The sequence below is a fragment of the Formica exsecta genome, unplaced genomic scaffold (assembly GCF_003651465.1).
Source record: "Formica exsecta isolate Colony F162 unplaced genomic scaffold, ASM365146v1 scaffold237, whole genome shotgun sequence".
NCBI classification, from domain to species: Eukaryota; Metazoa; Arthropoda; class Insecta; order Hymenoptera; family Formicidae; genus Formica; species Formica exsecta.
In genome coordinates, this window is record NW_021849649.1 from 275,124 (window position 1) to 296,893 (window position 21,770).

The 21,770-nt window shown below is 29.9% G+C and overlaps 4 protein-coding genes across 6 annotated transcripts in view; 3 read left to right on the forward strand and 1 right to left on the reverse strand.

The window, feature by feature from the left end:
* Nucleotides 1–8,500, forward strand: part of LOC115235903 (putative phosphatidate phosphatase) — a 29,168-nt gene extending 20,668 nt beyond the window's left edge. The window contains exons 5-8 of one of the 2 annotated variants that reach the window (XM_029807992.1): nt 1,498–1,555; nt 2,232–2,408; nt 3,211–3,318; nt 8,049–8,500. In XM_029807992.1, the coding sequence (XP_029663852.1) occupies nt 1,498–1,555; nt 2,232–2,408; nt 3,211–3,318; nt 8,049–8,150 (445 nt within the window). In that variant the 3' untranslated portion in view covers nt 8,151–8,500. Of the gene's footprint in view, nt 1–1,497; nt 1,556–2,231; nt 2,409–3,210; nt 3,319–3,407; nt 4,426–8,048 lie in introns of those variants that run through there. The other variant, XM_029807993.1, reaches the window with a different exon arrangement.
* Nucleotides 8,501–8,794: 294 nt separating this feature from the next.
* LOC115235937 (probable dimethyladenosine transferase) lies at nt 8,795–10,618 on the forward strand. 2 transcript variants are annotated; one of them, XM_029808050.1, is made up of 5 exons: nt 8,795–9,007; nt 9,156–9,522; nt 9,699–10,044; nt 10,153–10,259; nt 10,488–10,618. In XM_029808050.1, exons 1-5 carry the CDS (start codon nt 8,959–8,961, stop codon nt 10,528–10,530), a joined length of 912 nt encoding a protein of 303 aa, XP_029663910.1. In that variant the 5' UTR covers nt 8,795–8,958; the 3' UTR covers nt 10,531–10,618. The 2 variants fall into 2 exon arrangements, with proteins under 2 accessions (XP_029663910.1, XP_029663911.1); XM_029808051.1 differs by having other exon boundaries at nt 10,153–10,274; nt 10,488–10,593.
* Nucleotides 10,619–10,623: 5 nt separating this feature from the next.
* Nucleotides 10,624–19,560, reverse strand: LOC115235998 (E3 ubiquitin-protein ligase Topors-like). The gene is made up of 14 exons (XM_029808180.1): nt 19,194–19,560; nt 18,991–19,121; nt 18,698–18,919; nt 18,287–18,473; nt 17,790–18,202; nt 17,571–17,708; nt 17,174–17,410; nt 16,957–17,094; nt 15,060–15,484; nt 14,742–14,969; nt 14,314–14,585; nt 14,043–14,219; nt 13,467–13,689; nt 10,624–13,183 (listed from the first exon to the last, which is right to left on the reverse strand). Exons 1-14 carry the CDS (start codon nt 19,288–19,290, stop codon nt 12,046–12,048), a joined length of 4,026 nt encoding a protein of 1,341 aa, XP_029664040.1. The 5' UTR covers nt 19,291–19,560; the 3' UTR covers nt 10,624–12,045.
* Nucleotides 19,561–20,007: 447 nt separating this feature from the next.
* Nucleotides 20,008–21,770, forward strand: part of LOC115235928 (membralin) — a 65,238-nt gene continuing 63,475 nt past the window's right edge. Inside the window, exons 1-2 of the mRNA XM_029808040.1 lie at nt 20,008–20,309; nt 21,401–21,770. Coding sequence (XP_029663900.1) covers nt 21,503–21,770 — 268 coding nt within the window. The 5' untranslated portion in view covers nt 20,008–20,309; nt 21,401–21,502. The remainder of the gene's footprint in view (nt 20,310–21,400) is intronic.

Below are 21,770 nucleotides of genomic sequence, written 5' to 3' on the forward strand. Positions count from 1 at the left end.
TATATATATATATTACTGTGCTGTTTCTTGATTCTTCGTGTAAAAATGTTTATAATTCTATTATAATTAAGTTTAATATTTACATTTTTGTGAAACATTTGAAGAAATATTATTTAAGTTAATAAAATAAAACTTTACACTTTGCTACCACAAAGAAATTTATTTTATGTCAACTCAAATAAAATTTCTTCGTGTTTCATTCTAAAAATGTAAATATTAGGCTTGATTATATAACAAAATTATCAAAATTTTTAAGAATTGAGAAGCAGCAAATGTTGTCCCATTTGGCGTATTAAAAAAAAATGAGATACCTATTTCGAAAATGATGTAATTCCGTAAATTTTGCCAAAGGAAAAAAATGTTTATTTTTTGAACAAGGAATACGATAGTACACGAGTTTATACGTTATATATAGCACACTCTGTGTATATACGCGTATCATGCGGGTCATTCGCGCGGCCGCGGTCTTAGCGGGGACAGTTTTATGTATATAGGGAGATTTAAGGAATCAAGATGATAAAGCGTGACGACTCCACACAGAGAATTCATTCATGATATCCCCTCAGCGCGGTAATAGTCCAAGGAACTGTTTCGAACGTAGGAAAAGAGAGAGGGAGATGGATGAACGAAGGGCGAGCAGGACCGTCACGGGCTTTTCATTGACCCGTCATTTACCAGTGTCACCAAGTAAAGAAGAGTCCTTGAGATTTACATAAGAGTGTGCGCGGGGATATACATGCTTTAGAAAGCACGCGGTGGCCGCTTTCATCCGTTAATTACCAATATATCCTGTCATTACGTCCTCGTATTTATGTTAGCGTTTAAAGATATATGAGCTATCCCGCACAAAAAATCCCTGCGTGATTTCACTTCTAATGACGGATTTTCTTGACGCCCATTTGTTTTTCCCGAGCGAAAATGTGTCAAGAAAATATTCCAATCTTCGATATTGTATCTCGAATTAAAATTCTGATTGTCAAAGTGAGATTGGATTAGGGGAACGACTTTACGAATTGATCAAAATACAGATGTAATAATTCTCAGTAGCAAACATTGAAAACCGACAGTCGTAGTCGAATGGCCGAGCTGCAGGTCCTAATTAACGTAGCATGCCCTCCGAATTTTTTTACGAGCGCGTTTCTCCTAACAGTGAGACGTAGAGTGGCTGGAGAGGGGGGAGGGAGCGAGAGGCGCAAGTATCGAGTCTCCCTTGCGCCCTTCTCGCATTTTTTGCTCATGCAATGGATCGACGCAGAGCCCTGCCTTCTCTTCCTTTTCTTCGTATTCTTCATCGCTCGCAGCTACTCGGCTCTTCGTCGATTGTAATCGGCACGTTACACACGCCCCGAATTTAATAGCGATAAACTTAATAGAGGGAACGTGGAAGGGTGGGAGAGAAGAGTGCAAAGTGCAAAAAAGATCTTTTTTTCTTTCTCTTACCTTCTCTCCCGATTCATAAGTGCGATTTATTTGACACGGTACGATGGATCGTTTCAGATTATCGTTTCCCTCCGGTCACTCGTCCTCCTCGGCCTACACCATGATCTACCTTGCGGTAAGTAGTCTTTAAGTTACACACAAGCGTTGCGTCGCAACGCATCGATTTGCATACGCGGGCCGGATCTTAATCATTCATTCAACAGGCTCGATACGAGCGTATCGTTTCGCAGACGAGATTGCGAAATCCACGCCCGTGAAATTCGATTTGCATAATCTTATATACGAAACGCTTGAGAACGTTACAGATATCCGATTCGCGTGCACGATAAAATTGAATCGATACGATAGTCGTATCGGTGATTATGAAAAATAGGCAAATTGTGAGTTACAAGTAATTGGGAAAATTGAGTTAACGTGTACTTTGTTATATCATTATCGATACATGATACTTCAATATTGGGAACGGTTTAATACAAGTTATTTATGTGTTGAATTAAAGAATTCTTTACAACATTCTCTCTTCTTTCTTTCTCTTTCTCTCCCATATTTATACCTGTCTTTAAAAATTTTTATTTTTCCAGATTTATATATACATACATCGTTTCTGTCCTTACATCGATAACGAAATAACTTTTAAAAATTTGAATCAATTTCTTTTTCAGCAAAGATTGTATCTAATATTTCTACTGTTCTCTATTTAATTAAGTTCTTAAGTTGTGAAGATAATTTAATAATATGTATATAAAAGGAAGAATTATTAAAAGGCACGGGATACTTGGGATTTTTTTTAGATGTATCTACAATTAAGGATAAAGTGGAAGGGCAGCAAATTGCTTAAGCACTTGCTTCAACTGCTGTGTTTGCTCATGGCCTGGTTTACCGCTATGTCACGAATTTCCAATTACAAACACCACTGGAGTGATGTTCTCGCCGGATCTACTCTTGGCACGATCATCGCTTTACTTGTGGTGAGCATTGCATTATTCAATCCTTATCGTGTGCTCTATTTAACGATATAAAATAATTCTGAAAGATATGATTTCGACATCATTTTTTCAAAATTAAATTTCTATGATCCGATAATTGAACGAATTATGGAAAAAAAAAAATGTTGCAACATATAATTATTATTCTTACTAACGATAAGAAATAATTCTTACTAAGGAAATAATTATGATGTAATCATGTAGGTAGTTTAAATAACTAGAATATTAAAATATGCACGATATTTAGTACAAATATATTTAATCAGTATTTCTTAGATAAAAAAAACTGAAATAATCTTTTTTTCTCTATCAAAATTTAATCGAACTATATCGTTGGTAGCTTTTTAAAAAATGAATTAGAATTAAATATTTATATTATTATTTTTCAATTCTTTAAATTGAGATTCTGTAAAAGTACAAAGATTTATTTACTAAAATTAACTGAAGGAATAAGGCTATATTATCTATATACATTTCAATTCATTTTTTCTTTAATCGGTTGTAGTTTGACATCTAATTATGCATTTTAATTTTCTTATTCAAAGAAATATTATTCTGTGTGATTTGATAAGAAATATTGTTATACATTTACATTAAATATGCCTATCGAACACTTTGCATAATTTCACTCTACAGTTAAAGTTTTAGATATTGAGATTTTATAGTTTTAATTGAAAAATGAGATATAATCTCAATGATAATATTGAGAAATTGTATCAATTAATGCAGAAATATATTTGAGGAAGCAAGGTAAAGCGTTCGAAATCTTTGAATGTTTCCCCAGGCGCACTGCATAGCAGATCTCTTCAAGGAGGAGAGAGAGAGACACTGTTCTACGGAGAAGCATCGACCTGCCGATTACGAAACGGAAACTGGCGTCGCCGGCACACAGGTGAATAATGGCACTGCTAATCGCAACTGTTGACCTAACGAGCTCGCTCTTCGCTTGCTGACTGCAACAAGGCCGTGACTGTCTTCTAGTTGTCTCTGGGAAGCTAAAAAGATTTGCGGATTTTTGTTCGGGGAACATCAGGTCGGATCTCGTCTGGATGTACACGTCGGCGTAGCCTTCTTCAGCCCTGGACTCTCTTTAATGCGCGACGAATCCTAGACTTTCAAGAATACTTTTTTAACTCCAAACAGTAAACTGCCTAACATTGTTTTTCAGGAACGAATACCGGCATCTCACCGACGTGTTTTCGTGTCTAACGTTGTTATATAAACACTTGGAGTCCTTGTTAACGCTCTGCTGATGTTGTACGGGAAAAGAGAGAAACAAAGAAATAGAGTGCAATGTAACTAAAGCTTGCGAATATTTTTTATTTCGTTAAGCTTTGTTTTGTTGATTATGCGAATTTGTTCGACATGGAACGCGATATACTTTATGTGCAGCGAAGAGCGACAATTTCTCTTCTACTTTATGCCTTCGTCTCTTAGCTTGTTGTAATGTTCGAAGGATAGATGTACGCTTAGAAGCCTACGTTTGTGACCTATCTTGCGATGGACTGGCAAAAGATGAGAATATCTCGTCGCAAAGAATCAATCGGTATTGATTGAAACGGAAAAGAAAATTATTTTCGTAATTAATATTTATAGAATTTTAGATAATAACGATGAAGATATATTTATTTCTTTACAGTATAACATATATTTATTTTTAATCGAGGAATCGGTGCTTCAAATCTGTTAAATTTAGCATAATAGACCGATCGTCTTCTCAAGAGAGATTGTCCTTTTATTACTAGTAATGGAAAATTGATGATCAGAAATATTATTTTGTATTATATTAGTATATTATTTTAATTATACTGTTTAAATTATCTTTCACTCTTTATTATTTTAGCAGTTTATCTATACCGTGTGATAATTGAAAAGTATGCACGCGTTATATACAAGAGAATTTTAAATACATCTAGGAGCTTTTTGATTTTGCTATTTTGTAATAGCATCAATGTTTTATATAATGTTTTATATATGTTGGCCTATTCTGCAGAGCAGATATGTAGATAGCTGTTAGAGAATCGCATATAGTAAAGTCTCAGCCGTTAAACTGCATTCGGACTATAAAAGAGATTCGGAAAGAGATATTGATAACGTTTAAGATTAAATCGATTTCAATCTTACTCTGTAACAATGTTATGATTCAACGACGTCGTAAACTATCAGTGGCAAAGTTAATGAAAGCGTGCAACTTGTATCACTGCGACGATTTTTTACTTATGACATGTTCTGAAACTATATTTGATATATTCTAAGATTTTATTATTCCCAGCGCGAAATAAGGATAGATGAATTATAATTCATTGAGAAAAATTTATTTCTATGAAAGTAAATACTTAATTTTCGTCATCATAAGGGGGATATGGATTGTATAATTCTTTCAATTTTATTCTATTTCTTTCTCTTTTTCAATTTTAATTATATATAAAACCTAAATAAAAAATTTATTTTAGGCTAATGAAAATATAGAATTTATTATTTTTTGAATAATAGATAACATTATTTTTTAAATAAAGATAAGTAAAAATAAAATTTATTAATTTATTTTTTAAATAATTCCTTTTAAATTTTTGATTGTGTCTCTTGTGATAATTGTAAAATAAGGAGAGATAGAAAATGAGAAGAAATTTTAATGGCATTCTCTGATTTCGATAATTAAGAATTTATATTGTAGAATGAATTCTCTTATCAATCCTTTTCAAAAAAAAAAAAATTTTTTTTACGGACAACATTTATTTAATTCCAATTTTAATTAATCTATCTCTAGATTACAAGACCATTTTTAGAACATATATATAGATTAGTAGATTAGTTAGAAACACAGGTTCTTATACTTAAGAATCATTGCTGCAAGTCGACTTTCTATACGACTTTTTATGGCATTAACCGATGCGCCGATATCTGTCGAATGTATACATTATTAATCTTGAAACATATATAATTAGTGTGTAGGTGATACATACAGTATATGGTGCTCTAGAATTTTAATTAAGTCTACGATGGCGGTTCGCCATAGTTTCATTGAAAGTATTTGGTAACCACCGTATAGAAAGTCGCGATAGAAAAAGCCGCATACATTCGCATATATTGATATATATATAGAAAATTTTTTTTATTTATTTTATAAAAAATTATATATATACACAAGCACATACATTGTTATGTATAAATATTTCATATATATGTTCAATTTTTAATTATCGTTATCTTTCAATTCGAGCAGAGCTCCGAGATTCTCGATAACGAAGGATGAATGATTCAATTGAATCGATGTGTTGTATAATGTTTATATTATATATATTTCTTCCATCCCTTGAATAATTATATACGGTTAGATAATTTACTACGATCTAGATAATTTAGAAGTGTGTAATATATATGGTGTCTTAGGATGCTCTTAATTTTAACGATAATTTTTTTCATCACTAGAGTTTATTTTTGCTGAATTGAAAATCGAAGCATTAATTTTGAAATCATAATAAAGTCTTACTTGAAATAGGCAAGTAAGGTATTTACTGTTCCAGAATTTTAATCTCTTAATTATTAAATGAAATAAAGAGAGAAAATTAAAATGAAAAAATTATTATAAATTTTTTAAATGTTTTTAAAAAGAAAATTAATTTTAGATTTGAAGAATCCAGTTACAGTAAATTAAAGTTAGGATTTTTGGGACATTCTCTACATTTGATATATATTTTGTACTTTACATTTTTGGCGCAAGTCAATACGTGACAACAATACGTCTGTTATGAATTATGGCGATTTGATTAGTATATATCAGTTGTATCTTTCTATTTAAATATGTAATCGCGTGTGCACAATAAATTACATCTGTCTGATCGCTTTAAAAAAAATATAATATATATGAGATACGGAAGATAGAACGGGATCATACTATTACACGAGACCAAGTTTGTTTTACAATTAATCTAACGCAATCTTAGCGCAATCTACTATATATACTTATCGAATGAGAAATTGTATTACACGATACCTGTGTAATAAGAATATTAATTACACGCGAAACATTCGTTGTTTTCTTCTGCGTAACATCGAGTACCACACGCGAGGCGAAACGTCGCCAATAAATGTTGTACATACATAGGAGTAAGAATAAATTATTGACGTATGATATATGCATCACGTATCTCAACGTGTATTGTGTCCTTGATTTATATACCATCGAAAATGATGACTGCGATCGCCATGAGATAAATCGAGCGTTATTCTTCAAGTCAAATAGAGAGTACATTTTAGGAGCAGCTATTCACGATTAATGTTAAAGCGAGTCACTTAATCAATGTAATCTCTACAGATGTTTGTCGCTGCGATAAAGTTTTATACACGCGAGTTTCGTCACGGTTATATAGGGTGTCCCAGACATCTATCGAACGGTCTTCTACAATCGCATATAACGCAAGTTAAACGAAAAAAACAGTTTGAAATTATTGGAGAAATAATCATGAAAATGATTAACGTCAAAACTAAGTCGATTATAACAAATTGGATATGTAAACGGATAATAATAATTGTACCATCGAGAATTTTTTTTTTAATGGAATATAAAAAGAAATTGAGAAGTCTTATTTTGCTATTTCGAAATCTCAATTTTATTTCGTTTCTTAAGAAAGATATCTTAGAAATTTATTTCACAGTTTAATCGTAATAATATTTAATGTTGAAAATTAAATAACAGTGTAGAACAAAATGTTGATCTTAAGACTTGTCAAAAAGAATACAATACGATAGATTCAAGGAACATTGAATAGACTGGTATTGTCATATATTTGTATATACGCTTTAACACTTGTTTTTATCTAAAACGTGTGCAATATATATTATCTTTTAGAAATATACGAAGCTCAAACACATATACAATAATTAACATTTTTATATGATCAACGCGTGCTTCGACAAGTGAAATATTCTATTTAGTTTATAATTTTATAATATTATACGTATATTATAATGAATGTTAAAAATGCAGATCGAGAGAGAAGCCTCTGCGATACTTTTTGCATAAAACAGATTGGAATTGCTTTGATATATTAATCAATTACGGAGCAACTGTAAGTATACAAGCTTGATAATTGGAGCTAGTAGTATTCTGCAATGTATACATGTTTATGTATTATAAATATTGCTTATGTATAAAATACTTTTCATATTTTGCTATCGTAGGTCGCTTACGATAAATCACTTTTGCATTATAATTTCAATGAATTTTTCCATGCATACATGTTGAAAAGCTATTACGCGCTTTTACTGATATATTTTTTTTCGTATGTATGAAAAAAATATGATGTATTTTATTTTACTATTTTATCTATATACATTTATTAATTTAAGATTATAACCACTTGAATGAAAAAAAAAAATATTCAATAATAAAATTGTAAACACATTAAATATAAATTATATAATAATCTTTTTATAACTAATATAATAATCTTTTTAATTATTATAATCGCGTATGTTTACATCTAACATATGTACGATACATTAGTTTTCATTTCAAAGTATTTTCTAAAGTTTCACAATTCACCACTTTCGTGTATTTTCATGTTAAGAGAGTATTTTTTCTTATTTTTGATCTGATGAGATATTTCTTATTAATTACAGGACGAATTGTACCCATTAAAAATGAGACCGCAATCATATGGTGGATTTAATAAAAATACGGAGGATTCCATGCAGAAACCGCGCAGACGTGATTCTGATTGAAAATTCGCTGAATAGTTGATATACTCAATAATAATGATTATACACCTACATTTATGTGTTATAATGTGTAAGAGTTATTATCTTTGAATATTCTTTTCAGTTACAAAAAATTGGAATAGAATGTCGACGAAAAATAGCGAAACTATTTTGGTTTTAGTTTTTAAACATAGACAAATTATTAATATAATTAGATGTATTTATCTATTCTATATATTAATACATGCATAACGCATATACGTATATAAATTATTTATATAGCTATATATAAAAGTACAAACTTCACATATAAAAGTAAATATAACTATAAAGAAGATTGTTTTAGAGAAAAGAAGTCAAAATAAAAGATATGTACAAACTTGGAAGAAATTTATTTATATGTAATAAAAATGATTTTTTTTCTCATAATTTTCAGCACAAAGCGCATAAAAAATTTTAGATTCAACTCTATTTTATTTATATCGTAATCGTGTTATATATGATTCTTTTATATAAAAATATACGACAAAATTAATTTTATATTGCGGTTTCCCTCCCTCTTCCTCTATTTATTTTTTAAATACAACATAAAATTTTTGAAAAGAAGCGTAGGATTCTTTGCTCTGATTGGTCCATCAAACTTCTTCGAAGCACAAATAGCGTCAAATGGAGTGCCATTTGTAGTCGCATTTAAAAAGTGTAAGCAAAATGAACACATCTGTGTATGTACATATGAAGAACAGACTCTGAGACTCTTCTAAATTGTGCCTAATGTTTTGTATATATATGTACACCACGTGGTTAATTGTTAAAAAATTAATAATTAATAACGATGCCGAAAGTACGGACTTCCAGCGTTCACAAAGAAGTGGCGAGACAAGGTGTTTTAATATATATTTTATATATTTATAGGTTAATGCTAAATAGAAAACAGCAAGAACATTAGTATCATACGATAAATTTATATACGAAATATATACATTTATTTCTTCGTTTCTAATATAACATTTTTCTTTTGCTTTTTTACAGGGATTTTATTTCATAAGAGTAAAGGTCAGCACATTTTGAAGAATCCTTTAGTTATTCAAAATATGGTTGAAAAAGCTGCGCTTAGGCCGACTGATGTCGTACTGGAGATCGGTCCTGGTACGGGTAATATGACTGTAAAAATGCTAGAAAAGGCAAAGAAAGTAATAGCGTGTGAAATTGATCCAAGAATGGTGGCGGAATTACAAAAACGTGTTCAAGGAACTGTTTATCATTCAAAGTTACAGATTGTAGTTGGAGATGTACTAAAATCGGATTTACCATTCTTTGATTTGTGTGTTGCTAACATCCCATACCAGATATCATCACCATTAATATTTAAATTACTTTCGCATAGACCAATCTTCAGGTAATAATAAATTTATGTTGAGCAGAAAGATATTACACTCTAATAATTCCAAATTGTGCAAATAAATTTCTAGATTGCTATGTGATATCAAGAAGTTTTTTGTAACAACTTTAAATAAATATACCACATTTATAATATGCAGACGATACAAAAGAAATATACTTAATTTTTCACAGATGTGCTGTGCTTATGTTTCAAAGAGAATTCGCGGAACGTTTGGTAGCTAAACCTGGTGATAAATTGTACTGCCGCTTAAGCATTAACACGCAATTGTTGGCACGAGTGGATATGCTAATGAAAGTTGGAAAGAATAACTTTAGACCTCCACCTAAAGTAGAATCAAATGTAGTGAGAATTGAACCGAGAAATCCACCACCACCGATAAATTATCAAGAATGGGATGGTTTGACACGAATCGCGTTTTTAAGAAAAAATAAAACATTATCCGCAGCTTTCAAGCAAACCACAGTTATTACTTTATTAGAGAAAAATTATAAAATTCACTGTAGTTTGAATAACAAGGTAAATTTTACATTAAGACAAGTGAAAATGATATTAGATAACGATATGTATAAATGCTTTTTCATGTTTGAATGTTTGTTGTCATATTTTGTTTTAACACATTTACAGACTATCCTGGATAATTTTGATATCAAGCAATTGATAAACAATATATTAAAGAAAGTAGAGGCTGAAAGTAAACGAGCCAGGACTATGGATATAGATGACTTCATCAGGTACAAATAAGCAGAGTTAATAACATTTTATATATATTTTATATATATGGCATAGAGAGTAGACCTTACCCTTTGTAGATTTAATTATCTAAATTTTTAATCTAATTCAATTGTTTCCATTGATATCTGTACATGTTAAGCTATGCTTTATGGTCATTGTCACAAATCACATTGTTAAGGCTAGGAAACATTGAGATTAATAAAAATGTATCTTTTTTTTTTTTCCAGTCTTTTACATGCGTTCAATGCGGAAGGTGTACATTTTATATAAATTATACATTAGATTATACATTATGTTTGTTTACATAAATTAAGAATTTTATAAGGAATGTGTAAAATAAACATATTTTGTTTCAGAACCAAGTTTTTTTTACAATTGTGATTTGTTTTAAAATTATAAATATTATCATTGTTATAATAGATAAAATATTGATTATTCACATATTATTTTATATTCTTTTCACGATCCTGTGCGCACACTTATTTTTACCAATGTTTATATTGGTAATCATCTTTCATGTTGATATAATTATTATCTAGGTTATATATTGCAAACAATCCTGATGTGTAAAAGTTCGTATAAGAATTTACAATTTTTAAACAATACACATTGATATTTTTATTTTATTGTACAATCTCATATTTTGTATCTTCTCATCAATTATATCTTAGATATATTACAAAATGTAAGATTTGTGTTTTTTAAGATTAAAATTTTGTCTCGTACATTTATTTTTTAAAAACTAATCTCTAATGATGAAACATTTTATCATCATACAATGCAATGATCATACAACTATGAAAGATATATATGTATATTCTCAATATTTATATAAAGAAATTGTCTTTATAGAAAATAATTTGTAAACAATTATATTTCCAGAGAAAAAAATAGATAAAAATTATTCCAATACTGTAGAAAAAGCCATTACTGTACATAAGAGAAATACATGTAAATTTCCAGTTTTAATAATTCATAAATACACATTCCCATCATACATATTTTAACATGCAAATTTTAATTAAATTAATGGTTTATGAAATACACATATTTACAATCTTTGGAACTCAATATGGATCATTTTACATATATTCCAATATTATAATAAAATATGCACAAATTGCTTCTTCAATTGTCAACATAATGGTATATATAAAGAATAAATTGTGTGCACATATTTTACACATATATATATATAGTGCTGCAAAATTATATTCCCATGAAAGATAACGTGATAATTCAACATGTCTTGCATAATACATTATATGGCAATAATGTTTGCATGAATATTATAATAACATGATTGTGTATTTTATATCCAAATTCCAATGTGTTTTAGTATGTACATATTTCTTCATGATTAGAATGTTGCTTGGTTTTTTTTAAAATGAATGGAACTATTTTTTGTACCGCAAGCAAATATAACAAAATCTCAAAATATGAATGCTAATTCTTAAGAAAAAGATAACATTTATAAATATCCTTTTAAAACATTACTTGTGGTTTAATATAACGAATTTGTATATATATATATATATATGTATGTATGTATGTAGTATGTGTATGACAATCGCGAAGTTAATTTATACTCTTGAATAAAAATTTATAATTTACGATTGTATAATGTGTATGAACAAAATGAGATACAAACTACATTCACATGAAATTAACTAGATTACATATTAGATTTTTTTTACTATGAAAACTCAAATGTTATCTTAAATCGAAATTTTTATTACATAATGTTAATATTGATTAATATAAATCGCGATGCATATAATAATATTATCCTGAATTAGAAGCGGAAGAAGATCGGATACGTCGTTTTTTTTTCTTTGATCTCGACTTCTTTTCATTTTCAGGCTTTCTATGTTTCGATTCTTTGCGCGAATGTTTTTCTTTATAATCGGAATTATTACGATCGGAATGTTTTGTCGGATACGTGTCATTTTTCGATGAAATGGACATTGTTAAGATTGTACTTGCATTCGATTGCGATAAATTGAATATCCTGGACTTGTGGCGCTCCTTGTCTTTATGTTTTTCTTTATGTTTTGATTTTCTCCAACGTAGATAAGATCTATTAGAATTATTACTACACTGACTATTGGACCTTAAATGACCATCTTCTGAATCGGAAGATTCAAAGTAATATGCTTTCTTTTTTGATTTAGACTTATGTTCATTTCTTGGCATATCTTTATTATTTATTGAGGCACTGTCTTCTTGATTTCCATACTCGCTTGTGTTTCGTGATTCTCGGTGCCTATAACTTGGCCGTTTATCTCGTTCAGAAACATTAGAAGATTCACTGCTACTTCTAGATCTGGATTGTCTGCTTTCATTACACTTTTGATCTTTGTTTTTGGACTTCAACTTTTCCAGAATTAAAGTTCTCTCCTTGTTTCTTGTTGTTCTTCCACTTTTCGCTGCATGATCGACACTGGGAGAACGATTCCTTTTCGATTTATGTTGTCTACGACACTTAGTGATTTTCGTTTTACTATCAGTTTCCGCACTGCTACTGTCACTACTAGATGAATCTTCATCCGAATAACTTTCCTCTCTTTTAATAAGCTTTATTCTCCCTGCACCTTTAGCCTGTACTCTATATGTTGTCTTTCTCGATCGTTTTTCATTACATTTCATTACATTCTTTGAACTTTCGGATGAGCTAGAATCAGAACTGAATACTCTCTTTTTGCATCGTTTATTGCGATTTTCTGTCTCATATGATCTTTTATACTTTTGTACGACTGTCTTTTTTCCTGATTTTCTAGCATGATTTCGTTTATTTTGTTTTGAATTATCGTCAGAATTAGAATCACTACTCGTCGAACAAGATGATATAGATGATGCTTTTACAGTGTGAGATGTGCTTGGTAGTGACAAATTTTCCGGACATGTTCTGTTTGGATTCGATCTGATAAGAAAACAGTGATTAGATTTACAGCTACATATTCTATTCTATACTTCTATTAATAAATGTGTGTAAACAATTTTTAAAGACACTCTATTATCATATCAATTGTGATTGAATAGTTGAATAAGATAAACACTATGACTGTATTCTGATGTTCATTGCTAGTAAAAATCTATAGTTTACGTCATGTAAACTTTAGATTTCCAGTACTGGCAGTGAATATCAAAACGCAGGCTATATAAACACATGTATGTGTTTAATATATAGTTTCTCTGTAACTTACTGTGTATTTCCATTAGATATTATATGAGAAACAGAATGCTCAGAATCAGAAGAAAGTAGTTCTATGATTTCTGGTGTTCTTTCATGACGTGGTTTCACATAGCCAATTATTTCGCATTCGCCATCTGATTCAGAGGAACTCGACGAAACGATTAAGAGTTCTGGTACATTGTAAGGTGTTTCTACTCTGTGATATACTGTACTAGGCCCGACTGTACTAGGTCCTAAATAAATATACATAATAATATATTATATTTTGTCACTATATATTATAAAAAGTTTGAAATACAATAGCATGCTAAGCAATGTAAATTTCAATTTGTATTTATTTAAAACTTGCATTACGAGCCTAACTGAAAATTTGTATAATTTGTTCAAAATTAAGTACAAGAGAATTTTAAATTTTTCTTTAACATATAGTCATGATTTTTTTTTTAAATGTGTTCTTTGATATTATAATTTGCAAGTGTATTCCGCTTTTTTCTACTCTTTCTATTTTTCTCTTTTTTTTTCTTCTTCTTGACAAATGAATAACTGTAGGAAATGTGATTCGGGATATAATTCATTAATTTGTTACCTGGTATGCTGATAGAATGTGGTATTGTGGGCAATGTCGGCATTTCGGTATTTACTCTTAAATCAATCGCTTCATCGAGTATTCGTACATCCGAGTTATCAGAAGTAATACTGCTGCTGCTACTAGTGCTACTAGATATAGGTGATATAATACGGGTTGCATATTCATTTGACAAACCTGATTGACACACGATTTGTACACACGAATATATATGTTATTTGTAATTAGATATATATTTGTCATTAATTATAAAATCCATGTAAATACAAACCACGTGGCAAATAAGTAACAGATTGATCGTATCCAACTAGATCAAAGTTGGTTTGGGCAAAATTCAATAATTCATGTGCAAAATGATCTGTATGCGCAGCGAGGAAAGGTTGTACAATATTTCGAAATTCAGGACTTCTAATATCAAATCGAGTTAAGGCATTCATTATTATGCTCAATGCATACGCAATAATGCCTGGTTCGTTATTGAGTAAAACTTGCAACTCTCTGTTTATCCATGGTATAAGGCGATCTAATTCTTGTGGTTGTCTTCTATGATATATAATTAATAAAATAATTTAAATATATTATTTTATATAATTGTATTTTTTTTTATAAGATCCTTTAATATAAAGTTACAGATTTATATAATAATTCAAAATATAAAAAATATATAAGAATAAATTTAAAACTTTAAGAAATATTTACCTGTAGTACTCGGCACTACATTCGCGGAAACGTCCAAATATGTCAGGTAATGAAGTAGCCCATATACCATGCCTATAAACGGTACGACGATAATCTGTAGGATTAGCGCGCCTACGTCTGCGCTCCTCTCTAGGCACTTGAGGTGCCATACTCGGCAATTGTTCGCGTCTTGTAACTTGTTCTGGATTTAATAGCACACCGTGCCGGCGATTGCCAGTCATTGTCGTCCTAAGAAACATTGTATAGAATTACCTTATAAATACGAATCTTTTCAAATTATAACAATACATTTACTTTACCCAGATATATATATAATACCTGTAGACAAATCGACGAGGAACAACGTCCCAATTGCCATCGATGCCAAAGTTGAAATCCAAAGCAACTTGTGGTTGAGAAATTTGAGATGCTAATTCGCGAGGTATATGATATTGAGCATAATCTTCCTCCGATCTCACACTGTGTATAATCGACTTGAATGTTTGCTTGCATAGAGGACATTCTGTTTTTATTTTGGACCACTCGAGCAAACAATTGAAACAGAATTGGTGCAGGCAACTGTCCGTAAAAGATGTGTTAACTAATTTTCCTAGGCAAATGCTGCAATTTGGTGGCGGAGAGGTAGCACCATCGCTTCGCTCGCTACTATCAGGATTTTGTATAGGAGCTTCAGATTTAATAGGCTCTTCCTGTCCAGTGTCTGCACTAGAGTTTTTTATTTCTAATGGGCCTTCCATTGCTATCTGTTATAAATATCCATTCGTAAAGAAATTTCTGTAAAATAAAAAAAGATATATAAATATATATAGATATATATATAATAGCAATTTCTTATTCAGAGATGGATAAAAAAATATTTTTTTTTTATAATAGTAATTATATGATTTACATATATTTGTAAAGTACAATTTACTCTATAAATAAATCATGTAATTACTGGTACAAAATACATATATAATACTAACATAACATTGGCTGGATTTTTATATAAAAAATAATATTAATGCTGTGTCATGTATATATAGGATATAATGTAATATTACAATATAATAATTAATTAATACATGTAAAAGCAAGATACAATTCCAATTATCATGTCATCTAACATTCGATTACTATAACACGATGACTATAGCAAAATTAAATATAAAAAAGATTGTTTCTACAAAACTCTATCGAAAATATGATTCGCGTCAATTAGTATGTATCGCGTATGTATGCATACGTGTATATGTATCTCGTAGCGCTTTATATTTCTTCCAAAGATATATATGGTCGTATTATATTACGCGTGAAAGAAGAGAAAATATTGGAGACGGACGTCTGTGGTCCATGTCCATTATTGCGTCTCATAAGAAGCTTTCTCACTTTATAGTGTAAAGTCGATGAGATGAAAAGCGATTCCCACAGTTCCGATAGAATAGCGCAGATTAATTAAAAATTGTATTAAACAATCACGGGATGCTAGGACGATGAATAATTATACGAAGAGAATGTCGTAGAGAAGAACGAAGAGCATTATAAATTTCTTCACTGGCTTCTCGGAGTATTTTCGATAGTTTTTCATCAATCGCAGTATTTTTAACTTTTCCGAACAGATAACGTTGCTCTCCGCCCTTCTACTTTCTTATCACCTCCTTCTTTGGCGTCAGACGTACTATACTATCGCAAATGTGGAATGTAGAGTACACCGTTTGTGATTGATCGTGATGTCTATCTACCTACCTACGAGAACAAATATATTCTTTATAGTAGTCCCTCTATTATAGCTCTGACCATAAGTGATCAGTACACTGCGCTTGTAACGCAATGTTCTCAAATCGAAGGAAAGTTTCATTCTCATTGTCAGCACGCTAACGTCATTGCGCACGCGTGGATTTTGTCTCTCAATCTGTGGTGGTATCAGTGGCTAGTGACTCATAGTGACTAACTGGCGAGAGGGGAAGATCTTGATTTTTGACATGGAGAGGACAAATTGATAATCATTGATCTCCATTTCAATCAATTTCAATTAAACTCTATAACATTCGGCTAACATATACTTGCTATAAGAATTTGATCATGCAAAAAATTTAATTATTTTTATACTTTAAAATAAAATAATTTACATATACATACATACGCAATACGATATGTAGCTCTATATCATTATAATAACAATAATTTATCTTCCACCTTATCATCTTATGTTACAACAGAATATTTTAGTAAATTATCTGAATGTAAAAAGATCTTTTATAGATGTACCGATGTAGGTAAAAAATTCGCCGAGTATCCGAAATGGTGACGATACGTTTTCTTCACTGATCGACGCAATTGAACTCGTTTCGTGCATCCTCATTGCTGCTAAATCCTAAGGAGAAGATTAAATGTTATTACAGTATAAATTGCATTGAATTCTATTTCTATTAAAATGTACATTTTTTACTTACATTATTGCTGTAATTGTTTGATTCTCTTAAATATTTATACGTAGGTACACATTGTTTGTTTATATTTTTATGTAATTTTATATTTTTTACTTGAGGAGCATTATCACTAGTTTTAGAAAACTGATCTCGTTTAAATTTCTTAGTGCAAAAGAATAAACAAGTGTTTTCTTGTGAAATATCATCATCCGCTTCTATATCCTTTTTAAAGTATATAATATTGGAAGAATCCAATGATACCTTTAATACAGAAATTGGCATTAACTTACTATATTTGTAAAGATAATATATCTGTGGAAAAATTTTCTAAACCAATTAACTTTTTATATAGTTTGTTTTTTGTTAAATGTTTAAAAAACATATCAATAATAATTTATGCACATAAAATAGTAACTTTTACCTGTTCATCTCTCATGTATCTTTTCCTTTTAATGGACTTTTTTGTTATATTATCTGATGGAAATTCATTAATATTCTTATGTCTAAGTGGTTTTCTTGAGCTACTTTCCTTTCTTAAGGTTTGTCTACATTCACTATACTGAAAATGAAATAATATATCAATATTTTAAAGGTAGAACTGAACATAAAGTATGTATGTTTTTAATGATATAACAAGTACTTTTCTGATAGCACTTTCAATAGATTGCATCCACTCGTTGCTATCGCCATTTTCTGAATATAATAGGAACGTTTCATGTAAGCACGTTATACGAAACAGTTTCTTGCTCAGAACACAAGTTACACTGCACTTGTTTAATGGTAGAACACAAGATACGTTTAATGAAGTTCCTGGCTCGCCTTTACAATATAGTAAAGTGTCATTTAAAAGTACAAAGTATCTCTTATAAGCAGAATTGCCTCGTCTTGAAACACGCATCAATGGTCCTTGTTTGATTAATATTCTACCAGGCTTAACGAGATTAATCGAAGTAACAATGCTTTTTTGAAGATTTAACAATTTTTGCATTTCTTCATTCTGTGCAATTAAAGCATTTATATGTTTTGCAGATTTTTCAATTTCAACTAAACATGCTACAATCAAAATATTAAATTAAAATTATTATACATTAAAATAAAATTATGTATGTTGGCTAATAAATTGATAATCCTAATTACCTTGTAAAGATCTATACTCTCTGTGTCTATAAGGAGTATGTTGCAACACTTCTTTAACAAGTAATTGATATCTTGGTACTCTTTGCACTGGAGTAATTAACAACGAAGATAATTTCCTACTTACTTCTGGTCTTGTTTCTTGATCACAAATAAATTTTTTAAATATAGCATCACTCTCTTCACTTGCCTAGAAAAAGATAAACTTGTAGGTAAATTTTAATACTAATGCTTCTTTGTTTCTATATATTTCTCAACAGAAATATTTTATTTAATTAAAAATATTTAATATTAATACATATATATTAAAAAAAATATATATGTATAAATATGAGCAAATCTGTAAAGTATAAATTGCATTAAATTTGAGTAAATTGAAATACTTAATAAATCTTTACGATACTTGATAATTACCTGTAATAGATTCAGCACTTGTGTATAATCATAAGCATAAATGGAATACAGTTTAAAAAAAGGTGCCAGTTTGTGAAATACTTCGGTGATATTGTCGGGATTATTTTTTATTCCTGCCACTAATTCACCACTCACATTATATAATGTCTTTATGTTCTCCAATAGAGTGACAAGTAATGGATGATTCAATAATTTTCTTTCAAGAATAGGTTGTATAAAAAACTATAGAAACAAAGATATAAAAAAATAATATTTTATAACAACTTTATAATTAACGACATGTTAAAATATACCTCTGCCAAAATCTCCAATTGTTGTAAATAGGTAACTTCTGTGGTTAATATCTCTTGAATGGCTTGTGATCTTAGAGTTCTCTCTCTTTCCTCTGCATATCTCTCATTGTCTTCATTCAAGGCATGTAAAACTAAAAATATTATAATATAAAATTATAAGAACTGTTATTAAATGTATGAAAAAATATAAATTTTATATATACCTTTCATACGGCTCCGCATACTCAGCATATTTCTTTCATTTATGATCTTTCTCAATTCTGAACTGAGACTAGTTTGTGGCGATAATGGTGAATACATAATTGCATTAAAATATGTCACATATGTATAAAATATCGTCTTTGCTAAGAAATTATTTTTGTGCGTATAGAAAATATAAATGTAAATAGCAATATCATAAATTTTTTTTTATTTAAGATACAATAATACAATAATATGAATGATATTTTTCGACTTGATCTTCAAAAACTTGAATAAGTATAATTTGTATTGCTGTTGCTCCGATTTGTTATAATAGATATTGGTATATTTGCATATACTCGTTAAAATTTAAATGGAATTTTGACAACTGCAACACCTGCTGTTTACAGATACGACGCTAACGTTTTGATTGGCTGATGCGGATGCGTTGCAACCAGTAATCAATTGTCAGGAAACCCCTAACAAAGGTAGCCATTCATCCAGAATGTAGATATTTTATACGATTTTTATACGAATTGTGTTATTCTTTTACTTTTGAAAGATCGTTCTTTCTAACAAAAAACTGAAAGAAAATAAACATACATTTAGATTGCATTCCGATATTAACTGTCAGTACTGAAAATGTATAGTTTATGTCACGTGCACTATAGATTTTCAGTATTGGCACTGACAGTAAATAGATACACGAGCGTCGTTGAATTAGTCTGCGCTAACCAATTGAATCTGTCTTTATCGCGCCAAGCCAATGAACGTCGAATTCTTGCGTCGATCGTATCTAGTTATTTCTTTTTCTGACACGTTTTACAAATCACGATTGACGAACCTGCACGTGTAGACGATGATTAGTGGATGATACAATCTGATACGATTTATGTGGTATACATCAAAACATACGACGATGAAGTGACAATTTTGCGAACGTCGTATTTCTTAGGCGAATACATAGGAATTTTCCGCGATTGAATTTGATCCACGTTAACGAAAGAGGGATAACGGTGTCGTCGAAATCGTTGACATTTCTTACTGCAATCCTGTCACAAGGTATGACATGCCAGATTTGTTCTTAAAAACTTCTGGAAATTCGACAACGGTTGATGTTACCAAGCATAAAATATCAGGTATATCTATATTATTCTCTGTGTAAAACATACAGTCGCTATACAGATTGTGAAGGGATATAATTAATGCAATTAACGTTTCTTCTAAACAGTTGACGAATTTCATCTTTTTTTTCAATCTAAAAATTACGTAACGGAGTAACATTCACTGTCACTGTTTTGCCTAGATGTTTTTATGCGCGATTTATATTACTTCGTTATATTCAACACGGGTAGAAATAAACTTTGGATGTAGAAGAGTCGAAGAGTCCTTCGAAAAAGCGATTCTCTCTGAATTTTTCTTTTTTTTTCTGAAAATTTAAATGTTGACGCAAAATAGGTTATATTCTATTGAATATTACACACTTTACAAATTAGGTTAGATTAGATAAATTTCTTTTTTATATCTTGTAATATAAATTCTAGACTTTTATATTTACTTTTATATATATGTGTCTCCATCTAGTTTATTGATATTGTTAGCTTTACATTAAAAATATTTAATATAGCATACACACACATGTTTCTCTATATTTAGCATAAATAATTAGCCTTGCGCTATATATATGTATATATATTCTTTATTTATTTTCGATTTATATTTAGCAAATAAAAATAATGATATTATAACAAACATTAGAATATTTACGCAATGTATGATGATAATAAATCATATTAAAAGAGTTACGAGTATAATATTTAATACAACGAAAAAATCAGAACTAGATTGTATGACTCGGCATACTATTCACTTTACTGTGATCTAGAATTCACAAGCTGTTAAAGATTGCTAAATTAAGATTTAATTACGAGCTCTTTTATTTTAAATTGTGTGAATTCTCAAAATATATATGATGAGAAAAACAATATTGCATTTGATAATAATAATATCATTATTTTGTGTTTGAAGCTATTTAAATTGCCACATTATGTTTGCAGAAAAAAAACAACAATATATTTATAAGTGTATAAGAATATTTAGTTTAAGAATGTTTTGCATTTACAAAAACTAAAATATTAAAAGACGTATTTCTTTTATAGAGTTTGTTATAAACTTAAATATGTCTAGATTGATTAAACAATGTTAATTAAAAATCTGTTATTTGTTTCAGAATATGTCTCCAGCAAATTATTGGAAATGACAAATGTGTAAATAGTTTATACACAAATTTGAATTCTTATTTTTGTGGGAGCTACTTATGTGATATTCAAAAATGTCACAAGGAGGCGGTGCTGCTGTTGCAGTACCTAATAATCAAAACGGCGCAGTGGCGCACAATCTTCACAGTCTTGCTGGCGTGATAGGACCAGTTTTAAATAATAATAATATGAATATAGCTAGAAATAACAATAATCAAAACCCGTTGATTAATGTGCGGGATAGATTATTTCATGCATTATTTATAAAAGCAGCGCTAGCTTATGCACGAACATTTCCAAGGCCTGTCAGGAGATTTATAGAATTTATAGTTCTTTTAAAGG

Coding starts and splice junctions, on each gene's coding strand:
- LOC115235937 (XM_029808050.1), top strand. CDS start 8,959: ATGCCGAAAGTACGGACTTCCAGCGTTCACAAAGAAGTGGCGAGACAA. Junction 9,008..9,155: donor CAAAGAAGTGGCGAGACAAG/GTGTTTTAATAT, acceptor GCTTTTTTACAG/GGATTTTATTTCATAAGAGT. Junction 10,045..10,152: donor ACTGTAGTTTGAATAACAAG/GTAAATTTTACA, acceptor ACACATTTACAG/ACTATCCTGGATAATTTTGA.
- LOC115235998 (XM_029808180.1), bottom strand. CDS start 19,290: ATGTATTCACCATTATCGCCACAAACTAGTCTCAGTTCAGAATTGAGA. Junction 17,709..17,789: donor TTGAAAGTGCTATCAGAAAA/GTACTTGTTATA, acceptor TTTCATTTTCAG/TATAGTGAATGTAGACAAAC. Junction 14,220..14,313: donor TGTTACTTATTTGCCACGTG/GTTTGTATTTAC, acceptor TGTGTCAATCAG/GTTTGTCAAATGAATATGCA.